Consider the following 16,720-nt stretch of genomic DNA (forward strand, 5'->3'; position numbering starts at 1 on the left):
TACGTGCATATAGGGGCAGAGCAAAGTCTTTGTGTTTCCTCTGCTGGAGGACTCCACTTTAAGTAGCCCCCACCCGCCGCTTCGTTCTGCCTGAACATGTTGGCAAAAAATGAGTAACTACACGAATATGTAAAAAAAAAAAAAAAAAATCAGTGAGAGTAGGGAACCTCCTGTAGGGCTGCTACATGAGAGCCACTTCACGTGGATGAACATGGCACGTTCGCAAATGGGCGTTTAAAAAGAGCACGTAAATGTGCACACATGCACGTGCGTCAGTGAGGGGTTACCCCCCACTCACCTCCATCAGGCATGCGCATGTACCCCGCTCAGGTGGGAAAAAAAAAAAAATGCCGAATTGTCGCCCATTCGCGCGGCGCATGCACGGGGGCTCAACTTCTTCGCACAACGTCGATTTGGGGCAGCTCACGAGATGCGCAGTGGAGCGGCTAAGCGGTCAAGCGGTTAAGCAATCAATCGGTTAAGCGAAGGAAGGACCACCCAAATAGCAGAAGGAACCGCCACACAGCCAACCGAAAATAAAACGCAGCGGGGGGAGGGCTCCATTTTTGCGGAGAAAAGGATATAGCCGCCCCACCCCCGAGCAGAAGCACATTCGCAATCGCGATTACGACCCCGCAATTAAAAACCGCTTTAACGTATTAACCCCGAGTCATTTCCGCCTCTCTGTGTTGGCGCCGCCACACCTGCAGGCACCTCGAAGGGATCGAGCAGAAGAAAACCGCGCAGTGGCGCTGCAGCCAGGATGAGGAAGCTGAGCGTGATAAACGAGACCGTGAGTGGCGTGGTCCACTTAGGGAAGGCGAACAAGCGAAGGCTACCATCGCTGGTAAGAACCGCCCTTCCATCTGCACTGACGAACAGGCGCAGCGTGTGCAATGTGGGGAGCAGAAGGAACCTGGCAGGAAGTCCCTTCCCCTGTGAGGGAGGAAAGAAAACGGGCTTTTCAAACCAACCGAGTGTCCTTTTTATGTTGGCCCTCTTTTGCACACCTAGCCTGCTGTACAGTAGGAGGGATGGCATGAACGGAGACAAGCTGACCAGCTGCGAAGGGCTCGAGAAGGTACACTTAGCAAAAGCAGACGAAATGAAAAATGGAGAAATGAAAGAAATTAAAGTGCACGGAGAGAAGGACACCGTTCTGTTGGTCCACGTGAATGATAAGTACTACTGTTTGGGTCCCAAGTGTCCTCACTATAGTGCCCCCTTAAAAACAGGAGTGTTGACGAAGGAGTATGTAACGTGCCCATGGCACGATGCCAAATTTGATTTGAAAACAGGAGAGTGTATCAACGGCCCCTCCTTCGATGACATCCCAAGGTATGAAGTATCCGTGGAGGGGAATGACATTTATGCCTATCTACCGCAGAAAATGGACCATTTTCAGAAAAAAAAAATATGCCCATGTTCAGGCAAATGTGAGAAGAAGACCATACTGATAGTGGGTGGTGGCGCGGCAACTTTGGGAGCACTGGAGACATTCCTGAAGATGGGGTACACGGGCAGGTTAGTCATATGCAGTAAGGACCCGCACAAGCCGTATGACCGGCCTACGCTGTCGAAGAGCATTTCTAAGTACGACTCTGCGGAGGAGCTCTACGAGGGGATCAAGCTGAAGGAGGACGAGTACTACCAGCGGGACAACGTCAGCTACATGCATAACGTGTATGTGGAGCGGGTGGACGTGGAGGGCAGGCAGGCCCACCTGAGCAACGGGGAGGTGATTCGGTACGACAAGCTGTTGGTGACCACGGGCGTGCGCCCCTCCCCCTCGCCCCTAGGAAAGAGCGGCGAAGGGACCGCAGGGAGCGGCGAAAGTGGGGGCAAAAGTGACTGCCAAGGTGGCCGCCAAAGTGGCCGCCACGCCCAGGTGGACAACCTGCTGACGCTGCAGAGCCTCGAGGACCACGTGAAGATCGCCTCGTACGCAAAGGAGGGCAGCAGGTGCGCCATCATCGGCTCCTCCTTCATCGCCTGCGAGTTGTCTTCAGCGCTCAAAAAGAAAAACGTGAGCGTAACGATGGTGTCGAAAGACGCCGTCCCGTTCTACACCACCTTTGGGGAAAAAATCGGGTCAGTTGTATTGGACATTTTAAAGGAGCAAAAGGTGACGTTCCACGGGGGGGTACACCCAACAGAATACATCATCGACAGAGGGGGAGGGGGGTTCCTCAAGAGGGTGCACTTAACCAATGGAGGGGGGAAGTCCATTCATGGGGTGAGGCTAAGCAATGGGGAGGTGATCAGCTGTGATTACGTGGTGGAAGCATTGGGATGTACCCCCAATTCGGAGCTCCTCCAGGACAAATTTAAAAATGAAAAGAAGCAAGTTATTGTAGATAAATACTTTCAAGTGAAGGGCTCCTCCGACGTGTTTGCGGCAGGGGATGTATGCTCCTTCCCCTACTACCTCTCAGGAGAGATGGTGAATGTGTGCCATTGGAATGTGGCCATACAGCAGGGGAGAATCGCAGCACATAACATGTTGAGTGAGCAAAAGAGAGAGTTTAATTTTGTGCCTTTTTTTAATACCAATATCTTTGGGAAAAATTTTCGGTACACAGGATTTGTGAAGGACGCTCAGAAGGTCATATACGAGGGGGACTTGCGCAAGCATAACTTTGTGGCTTATTTTGTTAAGAAGGACAAGGTGGCTTCCATCCTCACCCTGGGGAACGCCAAGATGGCCGCTCTGAATGAGTGCCTCTCGAAGGGCAGGGTGCCCAGGGTGTACGAGCTGGAGGGCGGCCTCCAGAACAGCGACAGTATGATTGCCTCCATGAGGGAGGGGTTAAGCGGTGGCGGCGCGAGTTGAGCGGTGGCGCCGGCCCGCAGTTGGTGCGCGGGGTGACACGCTTTGCAAGCCGCTTTGCGAGCCGCTTCACGAGCCGCCTTTCACTTTCCGCGAACCCCATGGGTGCCCATTTTTGTTCCGCCCTGTTGCCCCCCCGTCGCTCCCCCGTTGCGCCCCCGTTGCTCCTCCGCTGCTCCCCTTTTTTTTTTTTTTTTTGCCACGTTGCGTACCAGTTCGTCACCGCTTCCCACGGTTGCGAAAAGTTGACGGAAAAACTTCAAAAAAAAGAAAAAAAAAAGAGAAAAAAAAAAGGAAAGGAAAGGAAAGGAAAGGGAAAGGAAAAGCCACAGATCGCATCGCCACGGGTCATCATCCTATGGCTTGCACCCACCTGTGCGTGCCCTCTTTTTGGCTCGACGATTGCCAGTGCGGGTAGAGCCCTCATGCATACGCGCGTGTACGTTTATGTGATTGCCTATGGCTGAAGGCATGCACGTAGCAGGCAGCCAATGTGACAGCGTGCTGATGAGGCAGCGTGTTGATGAGGCAGCCTGCCGATGCGACACCTGCTGCGGAAACCAACTCACCTGCGTGCACACGGCGCGGCTTGGGAGAGCCCCCGAGCCACGGCAGATAGGGACGACTCCGCAGGGAGGCCACACAGATAGGTGATTGCACTGCAGGGTGGCCAATACTCCCCGTGACTCACCTTGACCCACTGCTACTCACGCGTACCTACTGCCAGCCCCCCCCACTCGTCACCGTAAAAGAAAGAGCCACAATGTCATATGCAATTTGCCCGGTGTACCACGTAAACATTAACCAACCGCAGAAGGAAGGTAAGCCGGGGGACCCCTCTGCGAAGGAGGCGTTTGCGGAGGATGCATCGAAGGTCCACGTGCGTTGTCTCATTAGGGGTCACCGGCATGCGTATGTGCCGTTGCCGCGACATTTGCCCTTCCATTTGCCCTTCCATTTGCCCTTCCATTTGCCCTTCCATTTGCCCTTCCATTTGGCTTTCCATTTGCCGCTCCTTTTGCCCCTCCGCAGATTTGCTCCGGTTCGAGACGTCAGCCGTCGACAGTTACAAGCATTATAAGGAAATAGAAACGCGCTCAAGGAGTAAGTTGGGCCCGTCCTGGCGAGGCGGAGCTCTTCGCGCAACCGCGTGAGCTGCACACAGGGGAGAGTCCCCCCCCGGGGGGGGAAGCCTCAGCAGAGTCGACTCACCCGGCTGAGTAGAAAAATGAGCCCGTCACGATTTAGTACATTTCGTTTATCATTTCATTTCGCTCCCTTTATCTCCCCTTCTCTCCCCTCCGCTGCGCAGTCCGCATCTGCCTGGTGATCAGCCTCATCTCGCTGCTGGCCTTCGTCACGTGGCACTTCCGAGAGGACAGGGCGGTAGGTGCGCACGCAGCTGCGTTAGCATGGCGCTGTTTCGTAGAAGCACCGTTTCGCAGCAGTACCGCTTCGTCACACCGCTCCACCACACCGCTGCTCCGCCACGCCATTTGCCCCCCTGCAGGTAGTAGATACGATCAACAACATCCCGCTGATGCTGTTCGTCTGTCTCTTTTTCTTCCTCATCATAAAGCACTACTCCAAGAGTTTGTTCAAGTCCAAGGGGTGAGTCGGGGCACGGCGGCCACGATTGAGGTGCCCATGAGGTTGCCAATGATATTACCACCGCTTCAGTCACCACCCCTTTTCCATCCCCCCCCGCAGCTACATAAAGAGCCTGAACAAGACGCTGAAGGGGTTTAACCTTTATCTTGATAACAAGTGAGTTTCTTTGTGATGAGGCGAACGGGATGGGGGGAGAGAGCTGAACCAGCCATCACTGCAGACGTTCTCATCTGAGTTATTCCCACCATGTGATGTTATCCCTCCCATGTTGTTTCTTTTTTTTCGTTTGTTTTTTCCCCCCCCTGTAGAAGCCTCAAACTGTGCGTTATCGGGAGCTTCCGGAAGGAGTAACTCCCCCCTGTGCGGAGGCGAGACGGTGTGGTGGGCCATCGAAGGGATGCGTCCTCTGGGGGAGGTTCCCCACCCCGTAGGTTCACCACTCAGAACAGTTCGCATCGAAGAGGGGTCATCCACGTGTCGCTAGGTGTAACGCCTCTCCACGTGTGAAGCGAGTCCTTCCCCCCCAAGGGGGTTTTGACTAGCCACATTACCATTACCACTGCAACGCGTTCGTTTCGTTTCGTTTCGTTCCGTTTCGTTCCGTTTCGTTTCGTTCCGTTTCGTTCCGTTCCGTTTCGTTCCGTTTCGTTCCGTTTCGTTCCGTTTCGTTTCTTTTTTTTTTTTTTTTTTTTTTTTTACATTTTTAATCATTTCATGGTGAAAAAAGGAAAAACCTCAAAATGGGGTAGCCGTTTCGCGGAGTAAGCGGGGAGACAGCTCTCCGCTGAGGGTGGCTACCCCAGCCGATCCGTCGTCTCTCCGCACGCCGCCTGTGCAGCTACCCCAGAACCCGCCATGGTCATATGTAGACGTTCTTAATTTTTCTGATGTACTTGTGCGCGATGTCTTCCCCCAGGGTGTTCACCACCCGCTCGAGGAAGTTATATCGTTTCTTCTCCCGAAATTCCTGCAGGGGGGGGAGAGAAGCGGTGGTGAAGATAAGCGGTGGTGGAGCCGTGAGGTGGTAAGGCCACGCGGTGGCTAACCCGTCCGGTCACTAGACCGTATGGCAGCTAAACCACTTGGCAGCTAAACCACTTGGCGGCTAAACAGCTCTGCCGAACCCACCTGGCGGTACTCCAGCACCAAGTCATTTATCTTGCCGACGGCTTCCTTCATCCTCTCCCTCTGCTGCTCCCGCCGGTACCACTCCTTCTTCCCCACGACCATGTTGTCGCAGAAGTGGTTCGTGCCGGTGTAGAAGTTCCTGTGCCACACCCAGGGCAGGTCTGTCCAGGGGGCGGTGGAGGCAATCGAACGAAGTGGAGGTAATAGAGCGCATTTGAAGCAGTCAAACGAAGTGGAGGCAATAGACCGAATTTGAACCAATCGGGGGGTCGAGCCCGCATGTAAGCCCCTTCGAACGGAGCACAGCACATCCTCGAGGAACGTAAAGGTGCCTCTCGTTTGGGCAGCTCCTCAGGGGCGCCTGCCCGCTTACCGTGCATGTAGTACTGCTTCTCTATGTCGGCGCGGTACCGTCCGGAGAGTCTGCGCGGAGGGGAAAAAAAAAAAATAAACAAAAAAAATAAAAATAAAAATAAAAATAAACAAACATAACAACAGAGCAAACCGATATGATGCAACAAAGCAGCGCTCGCCACTCAGCAACTCATGCTGCGCTATGGTTTGCTTTGTCTCGCTCCGCTACGCTCCACTTCGCTTCTCTTGGCTGCTCACACTGGGGGGTGGAAGTTCCCCAACTCATCCTTGGCGGGCAGAATCGCGAAGGGGACGTCGTAGGCCTTCTTGCTTCCCCGGACGTAGCACTTGAGCGGGTCGAAGCGCTCCGCGTTTCTGCGAGGGTGTTAGGGGATTATGGGGTGGTGTTGAGAGATGGTCGGGTGGCGGTGATGGTTTGAGAGGTGATCAGCTGGCGGTGACGGCGTTGAGAGGTGATCGGATGGCGTTAATGGCGATGAGAGGTGATCGGATGGCGTTAATGGCGATGAGAGGTGATCGGATGGCGTTAATGGCGATGAGAGGTGATCGGATGGCGTTAATGGCGATGAGAGGTGATCGGATGGCGTTAATGGCGATGAGAGGTGATCGGATGGCGTTAATGGCGATGAGAGGTGATCGGATGGCGTTAATGGCGATGAGAGGTGATCGGATGGCGTTAATGGCGATGACGCGCGAGCTGCCGCTCCCATGCCGCTCCCGCCGCGGTTCCCCCGCCGCTATGCGTGGGTACCTGGACTCCCAGTTGTCCAGCCGGTACTTCTTATCCTTGTTCAGCTTGACGTAGGGGTTGAAGGTGGGCTTGAACCTGATTCGGTCGTAGCAGTTGTATCCGTAGGCCCTCCTGGGGGTGCCTGCGGGGTGGAGCCGTGGAAGGGGGCATTTGTTTGTGGGGGGTGGCCATGAGACGAACGAGCTAGTGCGGTGCAACTGAGCAGCTTAGCCAATCGCGTAGCGCCTTCACCCACCTGGGCACTCGTCCATGTACCGCGGCTTCTTTCTAAACTGCTCGAGGATGACGTAGCGAGACAGGTAGGGCACCTCACGCAGCTTCCGGTCCTTCGGTCGGAAAGGGAAAAAAAAAAGGAAAAAAAAGGAAAGCGTTAAAAAAAAATGAAAAAGTAAAAAAAAAACGAAGCAATAGCTGACCAACGCAGATGCATACACGTACGTATGTATGTGTCCACACTGCAAAACGAATGTGCAAACGTGCCGACGCTCCGCTCCCCCTTTCCTCCGTTGCTTACTATGGCGGTGAAGTAGGCCCTCCTCTGTCCCCCCAACTGGGGGCATCTGCCGATCATTTTGGAAGAGGTGAGAAAAATGAGCGCCCCCTGGGCAATCGGAGGTGTGCGCGCGTGACGACAACTCTGCAGTTAGCTTGCGGCAAATTCGTCGCAACTCTGCAGTTAGCTTGGGGCAAATTCGTCGCAACTCTGCAGTTAGCTTGGGGCAAATTCGTCGCAACTCTGCAGTTAGCTTGGGGCAAATTCACGCCAATTTTCCGCCCATTCTTCGCCAAACGCGCGTGGCACATGGCACAGCTATCCCAAGTGGGGAACAGCGGGGCAGAAGCGACAACTGCCTGGATCGCACCCAACCGATTTTACCTGCGCGTATGCAGGCCAAAAAAAAAAAAAAAAAATCCCGCAAGGGAACCGACACGGGTGGAGGTGGGGTAAACGTGGAGAGGAAAAAACTCCCTCCCCCGGGGGATAAACATAAAAATTGTGAGCAGCTATTTTGGCGAAATTAAAAAAGGGAGAGCACGTGATGGAAAAAAAAAAAAAAAGAATTCCGCAGGGTGACGCATCAGGAAGGTATCGCAAGGTATCGCAAGGCATCACAAGGTATCACAAGGTATCACAAGGTATCTGAAAGCATTCCCATCGCATCCCAGCGCTTGCGCGACCTACGCGATGATTTAAAACGCATCGGCGCGCTGCCCTCTGATGAAGGCGAACTCACCGACTGACCAACTTTCCCGAGCAGTTGGAACAGTATTTTTTTTTTTTTGCATCCCATTGTATGAATATCAAAACGTACTTCCCTGCCAACGTGCATGAGGAGGAAGCCCCCAGCGCATGTCGTATGTGGGTGACTTTGCGTCGGCGTTGACGTTGGCGTTTACGTTTACGTTTACGTTTACGTTTACGTTTACGTTTACGTTTACGTTTACGTTTACGATTACGTTTACTCTGTTTCGTCCGCCATTTTTTTTTCCTTTTTGCTAGCTTTTTTTTGCTACTTTTTTTTTTTTTTGGTTTGGGGACCCTTCTATCGCCTGACCTGTTCATATTTTTTTTTTTTTTTTTTTTTTTTTCCAATTCCATCTTGATAGAGAGGAAGAGAGCAGTACATCGCGCTGCTTTGGATGTGACCCTCTTGGGAGAGTCCTGCCACATGGTTGCGCTTCCCCAAGAGGGCTCTCCCCGCTTCACCTCGAACGTCCTCCCCTCCGCGTTCATGTCTTTTTTGTCTGCCCAAATGGTGCACATGTGATTTATGGCTCTTTCATCCGTCCCCGAGTTTTGCATTTCTCCAGCGTCTGCATTTCGCTGAGTTTTGCATTCCTCCGAGTTTTGCACTGCTCCAACTTTTTCATTCCCCCAACTTTGCACTCCTCCTTTGATTGGTGCCCCGTTTTTCGGAGGACAGGCGCGAGGAGTGCACGTGGCTTTCGTGTTTGTCTATGCGGTGATGAACGCGCAGTTTTCTCGCAACATAAACGCACGGGTGCATGTAACTTCTTTCCCGTTGGGGAAGGGGGAGCACATCGGTTGAATTAAACTACCCAGGGGGGACAACCTTCATTGCCGTTTTACGGCGCTCTTTCATAACGCGAGGGGGAAGGAGTCCCCAAATGAGCAATTTAGCTTCCCCCATTTGCGTGAACGCGTGCAGGCAGAGTGGAGCCCAGATTGGCGTGGTCCGTTTGAGCGCATTAACATGACTGTAGGGGGGAGGCCCGCCCAGCAGCGAAGAGGAGAAAGGGCCGCGGGCTGCACGAGAGGGAACGGACAGGTAGGGTCAAGGAAAGCATAGCAAGGTTTAGAAAAGCATAGCAAGGTATAGTAAAACCGAGAGGGTTTAGAAAAACATAGCAATATATAGCAAAACCGACCAACGCTCCAGCAACCTGCACGATGGAGGGCCACGCGAAATACGAGTTCAAGGACAACCTAGTCATAAATATCATCCGGACGAACGATGTGAAGAGGCGCTTCTACAGCTACACGGTAAGTTAGCCCAGGGCGGAGGGGTGCGCATAAGAGGGAACACGCGTGGAGGCGCGGTTCGCCGCGTCTGTGCTGCTCAGCAGCGCAACCGTGCATCCTACTCACCGCTGAACGGCTAAACCGCTAACCCGCTGAACCGCTTTACCCCCGCAGGAGTACGTGCTGGAGTTCAAGGCGCTGAACAGCCAGAAGGTGCTGAAGAAGAGATTTTCGGACTTCGTGACGTTTTACGAGCAGCTGAAAAATGAACTGCTGGAGAAGTTTAGCGAGTACCTGGAGAAGGTGAGTCGCCAGGGGGGAGGTGCCCAATAGGGGAGGTGCCCAGCCGGATATGTCACCACCAGAGGAGCGCTTCCTCCTGCGCATGGTCAGCTAATTTATCATTTTATTATTCCTTTTTCCCCCCCCGGTAGATCTCCGTTTTGCCGTCGAAGAAGGTGTTCGGCCGATTGAACTATAACTTTGTGGAGGAGTAAGTGTGCATGGAGGGATGTGCTAAGAGGAGGGATGCGCTTCGCTTCTTCACCGCTTCGCTTCTTCACCGCTTCGCTTCTATATCGCTTCTTCACCGCTTCGCTTCTTCACCGCTTCGCTTCTTCACCGCTTCGCTTCTATATCGCTTCTCCACCGCTTCGCTTCTTCACTTCTTCACCGCTGCTCTTTCTCACCGCTTCCCCCCCAGGAGGAGACACCAGCTGGAGCTGTTCCTGAAGCGAATCTCGAGCCACAAGAGCGTGTACCTGTGCGACCGGTTCTACGACTTCCTGTGCCTGGACAACATCACCAAGTGCCTGTTCAAGCTGATGTGCACGGAGACGAGCGACCTAGTCAACCTGCAGAAGTTGCTGAAGAAGACGAATTACATTTTGTTCCTGTCCAGGAGCAACACGCTCAAGAGCGCCGAATGTGATTTGGTAAACTTCCTTTTCCACTTGAAGAAGAACCTGCAGCTGAACAACGAAATTAAGTTTTTCATTTTAAACATTTTTTTGCACCACCTGACGTACACCAAGACCCCCGAGAATTTGCTCAACGTCCCCCTCATGAAGTTCGCCTTCGAGATCATCCACGACCACTTGTCGGGTAGGTGCAAGTAGCAGCGGCAGTGCCGGTGCACCGCTTTACCTAACATGTGCACCGCTTTACCTAACATGTGCACCGCTTTACCTAACCGGTGCCCCCCGCAGGCGACAACATCAACGAGGTGCTGCTGAAGACGGCCTCCGAAACGATCCTGCGAATCGTCGACAAGAAGAACGACGTCTTCCTGGAGTACCTGCAGGTGTACAGCTTTAAGGAAATCTGCTCCATTTTTAGCATCCTGAGCAGGAGGAAGAGGCAGAGGAAGGAGGGGGAGAAGAAGTCGACGGGGAAGAAGGCGACCGGGAAGACGTCGATGGAGAGCAAGCAGAGGGAGAGCAAAACAGACAACATCACCTTCAACGTCTACATCCTGATGTCGCTCCTGCTCCTCTCCTCCATCCACCTGAACGAAATTCAAAACTACTTCTCCGTGAACAGCAAAACCAACAAGGGGATTGTCATCCTGGGCTTCATGTACGACAGCAAGAACATTAACATTCAGGTGATTTGCTGCATCATCTTGTCCCTGCTGCTGATGAACAATAAGATAAACGATGAGGAGGTGGTGCAGAAGACGAAGATGTCCATCCTGCTGATTCAGAAGGAGATTCAGAATTTGAAGGAGGTGGACTACCAGCTGATCGAAATCATTTGCAGCAAGAAGAACATCAGCTTGCTCAACACCATTTTGGTGGCCCTCCTGCGGGGCAAGCGCGTCGCCCGCCAGATCGTCCTGGGGGGGGTTAGCGGCGTTGACTGTGCTAGCGGCATTGGCCTTGCTGACCACCCCGATGGCGCTAACCGCCCCGACGGCGCGGAGGGGGACCCCCTCGAGAAGGACCCCTTCTACGAGCAGAAGGTGAAGCACGCGGACTTCTCCAACAACGACATCATCCTGCAGTTCATCCTCTTCATCATAAACATCGGCATTAGCGAGTTCTTCCTCCTGAAGAGGAACTACAAGCACAGGATGAGGGTGAAGGAGCTCAAGTTGAAGCTGAAGAAGCAGCAGCTCAGGGCGGAGAGGCAGCGAAGGAGGAGGGAGAAGAAGGAGCAAGCACTGCTCATGCTCAAGGATGAGGCGAATGCCGGTGGGCGCCGACTCCAGGGAGAGGCTACTGCGAAGGAGGGAGAGCAGCCCCCCTACCACCGTGATGAACAAAGGGAAGAGACCAAGAGGGTGTATAACTACGACATTGAGAGTGTAGACGAGGACTGCACCTATAGGAGAGAGTACGTTCCGTATGATTACTCTGCAGGGAGGGAAACCTCTCCAAGGAAAGGAAGGAGACGAAGGAAAGGAAGAGGCGCGCACACGGGCAGGGATGTACCCCACCAGGGATTCACCTCCGGGAGGAGCGAGCAGGGCGGCACTGATGGGGTGAGCGACTTTGAGGAGGGAGAGGACGAGCAGTCGAGTGAAGGCGGCCACTTGGATGGAGATGGCGATGAGGATGAGGATGAGGCCACGGAGGGGGAGAGCCGTACGGACGGCACGGATGACACGGATGAAACGGACGACTCTGGTAGCAGCGACGGCGAGGAGGATTCCCTCCGTGACGAAGGGGAAGACGCGGGGCATCGCTTCTCGCGCGAGCAGTCGCAGGCGAGGAGGGGGGCCGCTGAGAAGGGCGAGGCGGAGGACACGGCCTCCACGGCCAGCTCGTGCGTCTCGTCGCTGTATTCGTTTTCGAGCGACTGGAGTAGTGGCGGCGAGAGGGAGGACAGCGTGGGAGGCAGCCGTCTGGGGGAGAGCCGCGCTGGGGAGAGTCGCACAGGGGAAAGCCGCGCTGGGGATAGCCGCTTTCCTGGGGAGAACCGCTTTCCTGGGGAGAGCCGCCTTCCTGGGGAGAACCGCTTTCCTGGGGAGAACCGCTTTCCTGGGGAGAACCGCTTTCCTGGGGAGAGGCGAGCGCCCCCGATCGACATAGACATGAGCGCGGTGAAGGACGTGACGTACGAAGAGGACTTCAGCGTGGACTCGGGGAGCATCAAAGATGACGTTGAGTACCTGGAGGGGGAGCATCGACGGAAGGGGTCCTCGCGAAAGGGCAGAGGGGGTAGAAGCGGGGGGAGGCGAAGGGGAAGGCAAGGCGAAGCGTCAAATGCGGAGAGAGAGCAGGGAGAGGAGGCAGAACAGGGAGGGGAAGAGACGGGGGGAGAAACCGCCGCGAAGGACTCCGACCAAGTGGAGGCAGACCAAGTGGAAGCCATCAAAGAGGACATCCGAGCGCTGAAAGATGCCAGGAAAACATTTGTAAAACGGATCAGAAGAATCAACGAACAGATCTTGCTAATCTTATGCAACGAGAATATGGTGCAGAGCATATTCAAGTGCGCTAATTTAGAGAATGAAAGGATTCGAGTGTATGCCTGTTTGATTCTGTCGTACGTGCCCAACCTGAGTGAGGTGGTGGCCAGTTCGTCCGTGACGCCAGGTGGGACAGGCGGGAGTGGGGGGTACCTGAAGGTGTTCAGCGAGGACGGGCTGGGTGCGAGCACGAACAGCAGCTTCCACAACGAGGGCCCGGGGATGGCCGCGCCGCTTCCGGAGATTCACCTGGGGGAGTTCTCCCCGAGCGAGAGGGTCGGCGGGGCAGCAATGAGGCAGCCACACGTTGGGCAGCCACATGGAGGGCAACCGCACGGAGCACCCCCCGGGGAGGGAGAGGACATCTGCGTGGTGGTGAGCCCCAGCGTGATTCTGGCGAAGAAGAACAACAAGAACTTCGTGTGCAGCGTCGAGGGGGACTACTATAACTACATCTACCGGTTCGAAATCGTGAGCACCCTGCTGAGGTACCTCTTCAGCGAGACCTCCTTCTACGAGAACATCCTGCAGCACGTGAGGAAGTTCGTCGAGGGGCACCGGCACCTGCTGCATTTGAACAACTTTAAGATAAAGCAGAGGGAGATGCTTCAGGTCGTTTCGCTTCTGGGCGCGCGGGGGGGCAGGAGGAAGAAGGGGGGGCGTAAGGGGGAGCGGCGTAGTGGAAGGGGCAGCAGTGGAAAGGCCCGTGGGAATGACGTGAACCTGCGGAAAGGCCGCGGCGCGAGCGATAGCGAGGGGGGCCAAGTGAAGGGGAGGATGGGTAGCCCCTCGAAGGTGGGAGTGGCGTCCTCATTAGGGGTGGCGTCCTCATCAGGGGTAGCCTCCCCCTCAGCCGGAGATGCCGCTTGCACTGAGGGTGGCGCCCTGGTGCGGCATGAGCGGAGCGAAGAGGAGAACAGGAAGAAGTACCAGTGCGTGCCGTACGAGCCGTCCCAAATACACAGCCACATGGACCACGTGTTCGATTACGTGACGAATTTGAGGAAGCTCGGAGTGATGAACAACCTCATCGTAGAGCTGTATAGCAACTTGATGAAGAAGGTCAGCAGAGTAGACGTGCAGTTCCTGTTTGACACGCTGAAGAAGAAGGCCCAGCAGAGGGAGCACCTACGAAGAGACATCTTCAATTTGAAAGAAAAATATGAATATGTTAATGTAACTTATAATGAGTATATTAACCTGCAGTACGAGACGAACAAGCAGATGGGGGTGATGAACAAGCTCTTGGAGGAGTTAGATGAGATCGAAAGGAGGAGGAGGAAAGTGGCCAGGAACCACAAAGCGGTTCATACGAATGTGTGCAGCTATAGGAAGAAGCTAATTCATGTAGAAAAAATGATAGAGGAAAGTCCTTCAATAAAGAAGTGCCTCCACGAGGAGATGAACAGAATAAAGAGAAACGTAGGTCTCTATAAAAAAGACAAAAAAAAAATTTACCTCCTCATCCTCATCAACAAGTGTTGTCTCGACGACTTCAACGTGGTCAGTAGTAAGTTGAAATGCTTTAACACTTCTGTAGCCAATTTGGAGCTCCTTTTCAACGAATTTGAGAGGAATGGAAGTCTCATCGTGAGTGAGCTCTGCTACCTCATTTGCAACGACTTGATTTTGGTGCAACTGCTGGGGGACCACCTCCCCATCAAGGTGCATAATGCTAATTTGCCTCATCTGATTGCTCGTGCCAACTGTGTGAGCAGCTTCAACCAGAGCAATACCCTCAGCGAGAGGAAGCTGCTCATTGTGAATAGGGGCAGTGGAGGGGGGTCTCCTGCGGACAAGAGTAGCATCCTCCAGTTTGCTGCCTCCAACGATTTGGTGGGTGACGATGATGGCGACTACGCCTACTACGACGCGCGGGATGGACGGCGCCTCTCTCGGGGGGGTGGCCCCCTTTCGCAGAGAGGACATCACTCTGGAAATGTGAACCTTATGGCTGAACACTCTCTGCAGAGCAGCGATAGCGAGGGGGGACACGTGCATACAGGTCAGTTCGACCGGAGGAAGGCGGGGAAGATTTCCCAACAGAACAGGGGCCGCGCCCTCGGCAGCGATGAGGAGGAGGTCCCGTACCCCCCCGAGGGGAGCGAGTTGGACGGGTCGAGCGCCAAGCGGGGCGGCGCGCTGCCGATGAGTGCCCTCTACGACGACGAGGACCTCATGGGCGCGCTGCGCTACGGGCAGGCGGCCTCCCGCGTTGGCGGGGTTAGCGGCATTGGCGGGGTAGGCGCTGCTGACCGGGTCGACCGCCATGACCGCCTGGACCGCCCCGACCGAGGCGAGTTCCCCAGGTACAACGACCTAGCCAGGGAGCAGCTCCGCCGGCAGGGACACCCTGGAAGGAGCGAGCACACCTACGAGGATGACGAAGACGACGGGGCGGATGGCATGATGAGCGAGTTCCAAGACATGCACTCGGTGACCAACCCGGAGAGGAAGCACCTGGGAGAAGAGGACCAACCCAACGCCGAAGAATTAGACGATTTCGTAGACACCGAATTTGTCTCTAGTGATGAGGAGGATGCAGAGCTGAAGGGGAAGATACGCCAGTACAACAGCTTCAAAAATAAGGAGGTCAAGGGGGTCCTACCAGAGGAAGTAACAATCGACAGTGAGTCCCTCACGAGAGAGGTCTTCGAGGAGGTTCTTCAAATCATCAAGGCCAGGAAGAAGCAACTCGAAAGCGTCATGTCAAATGAGAACAACCAGGTTTATAAGAACATCCACAGGTATAACACCCTCCTCAACAGGTGCAACACGCAGATCGAAGCGCACAAGAAGCTCTATGCGAAGGTTACCCAGCAGATCGCAAACATCAACACCAGCTCCATGGTGAAGAAGTCCGAGGCGATTTACAAGGCAATCAGAGAGTAAGTCATAGAAAAGCACTTCGCGGCAGCGGGGTGAAAGAAGAGGGGAGGAAGCAGCGGGGTAGTCTACGCGTACCATCACCACTGCTTAACCTCACCCCATAAAGACACCGCTTAACCTTGCTCCTCAACCTCACCCCTCAAACCCTCCTCTTAAAAATAACCTTAACCAAAACCTTAAGCCTGAAACCCTAACCCTAAAATCCTAACCCTAAAATCCTAACCCTAAAATCCTAACCCTAAAATCCTAACCCTAAAATCCTAACCCTAAAATCCTAACCCTAAAATCCTAACCCTAATTCTTAAAACCCTGAACCCTAAACCCTAAACCCTAAAAACCTAACAAAATGTTCTAACCCTAAAACCCTAACCCTAATATTCTAACACTAAATTCTGAAACCCTAACCCTAATCCTTAAAACCCTAACCCTAAATCTTGAACCCTAACCCTAACCCTAAACGCTAGACCTTGAAAACCTAACCCTAAATCTTGAACCCTAACCCTAAATCTTGAACCCTAACCCTAAATCTTGAACCCTAACCCTAAATCTTGAACCCTAACCCTAAATCTTGAACCCTAACCCTAAATCTTGAACCCTAACCCTAATACTTGAACCCTAATCCTAATACTTGAACCCTAACCCTAATACTTGAACCCTAACCCTAATACTTGAACCCTAACCCTAATCCTTGAACCCTAACGCTAAACCTTGAACCCTAACGCTAAACCTTAAAACACTAACCCTAATTCTTGAAACCCTAAACCTCACCCCATAACCACGCCGCTTAATTTCACCGCCTAACTTACTTCCCCCCGCAGATGGGACGACAAGGTGAACCTGCTGAACGAAGAAGTGAAGATGGTGGAAGGCGAGAAGAAGGAGAAGCAGAAGGAAATCGCGCTGCACAAGAAGAAGCTGGACAAGAAGGAGAAGGAGAAAAACCAGAAGAAGGAGGAGCTTCGTCTTTTGGTGACTGACATGTATAAGCATAACAACCAAATAAAGAAGCGATTCAAGAGGGAGCAGAAGATCCTCCTCCTCGTGCTGTACAATTCCTGGTTCATGTACCACTACATCTACCTCATCTACCTTAATACTCTCAAACTGAAAAACTACCTGGCCTACAAGCACAGCATCAGCGAGGAATGCCAGGCCTCCGCCAAGCAGACCATCTCCAACATCAGCCAGTTTTCCGAGCTCCTCGACGAAAATGACTACTGAGGGGGGAGGCAGCGG

The 16,720-nt window shown here is 53.7% G+C and overlaps 3 protein-coding genes across 3 annotated transcripts; 2 read left to right on the forward strand and 1 right to left on the reverse strand.

The window, feature by feature from the left end:
- Positions 1-295: 295 nt before the first annotated feature.
- Positions 296-2,833, forward strand: PVX_096305 (ferrodoxin reductase, putative; the record flags this gene model as incomplete). The annotated part of the gene is made up of 2 exons (XM_001612765.1): positions 296-1,774; positions 1,889-2,833. Exons 1-2 carry the CDS (start codon positions 764-766, stop codon positions 2,831-2,833), a joined length of 1,956 nt encoding a protein of 651 aa, XP_001612815.1. The 5' UTR covers positions 296-763.
- Positions 2,834-5,300: 2,467 nt separating this feature from the next.
- Positions 5,301-7,266, reverse strand: PVX_096300 (hypothetical protein, conserved; the record flags this gene model as incomplete). The annotated part of the gene is made up of 7 exons (XM_001612764.1): positions 5,301-5,408; positions 5,570-5,730; positions 5,943-5,992; positions 6,182-6,298; positions 6,696-6,816; positions 6,931-7,021; positions 7,210-7,266. The coding sequence occupies 7 exons, from the start codon at positions 7,264-7,266 to the stop codon at positions 5,301-5,303; spliced, it is 705 nt and encodes a 234-aa protein (XP_001612814.1).
- A 1,842-nt stretch (positions 7,267-9,108) lies between these two features.
- On the forward strand, positions 9,109-16,705 carry PVX_096295 (hypothetical protein, conserved; the record flags this gene model as incomplete). Its single annotated transcript, XM_001612763.1, has 6 exons — positions 9,109-9,201; positions 9,355-9,483; positions 9,615-9,673; positions 9,884-10,284; positions 10,389-15,483; positions 16,303-16,705. The coding sequence occupies 6 exons, from the start codon at positions 9,109-9,111 to the stop codon at positions 16,703-16,705; spliced, it is 6,180 nt and encodes a 2,059-aa protein (XP_001612813.1).
- Positions 16,706-16,720: the final 15 nt, after the last annotated feature.

Source organism: Plasmodium vivax, chromosome 3, assembly GCF_000002415.2.
Source record: "Plasmodium vivax chromosome 3, whole genome shotgun sequence".
Taxonomy (NCBI): Eukaryota; Apicomplexa; class Aconoidasida; order Haemosporida; family Plasmodiidae; genus Plasmodium; species Plasmodium vivax.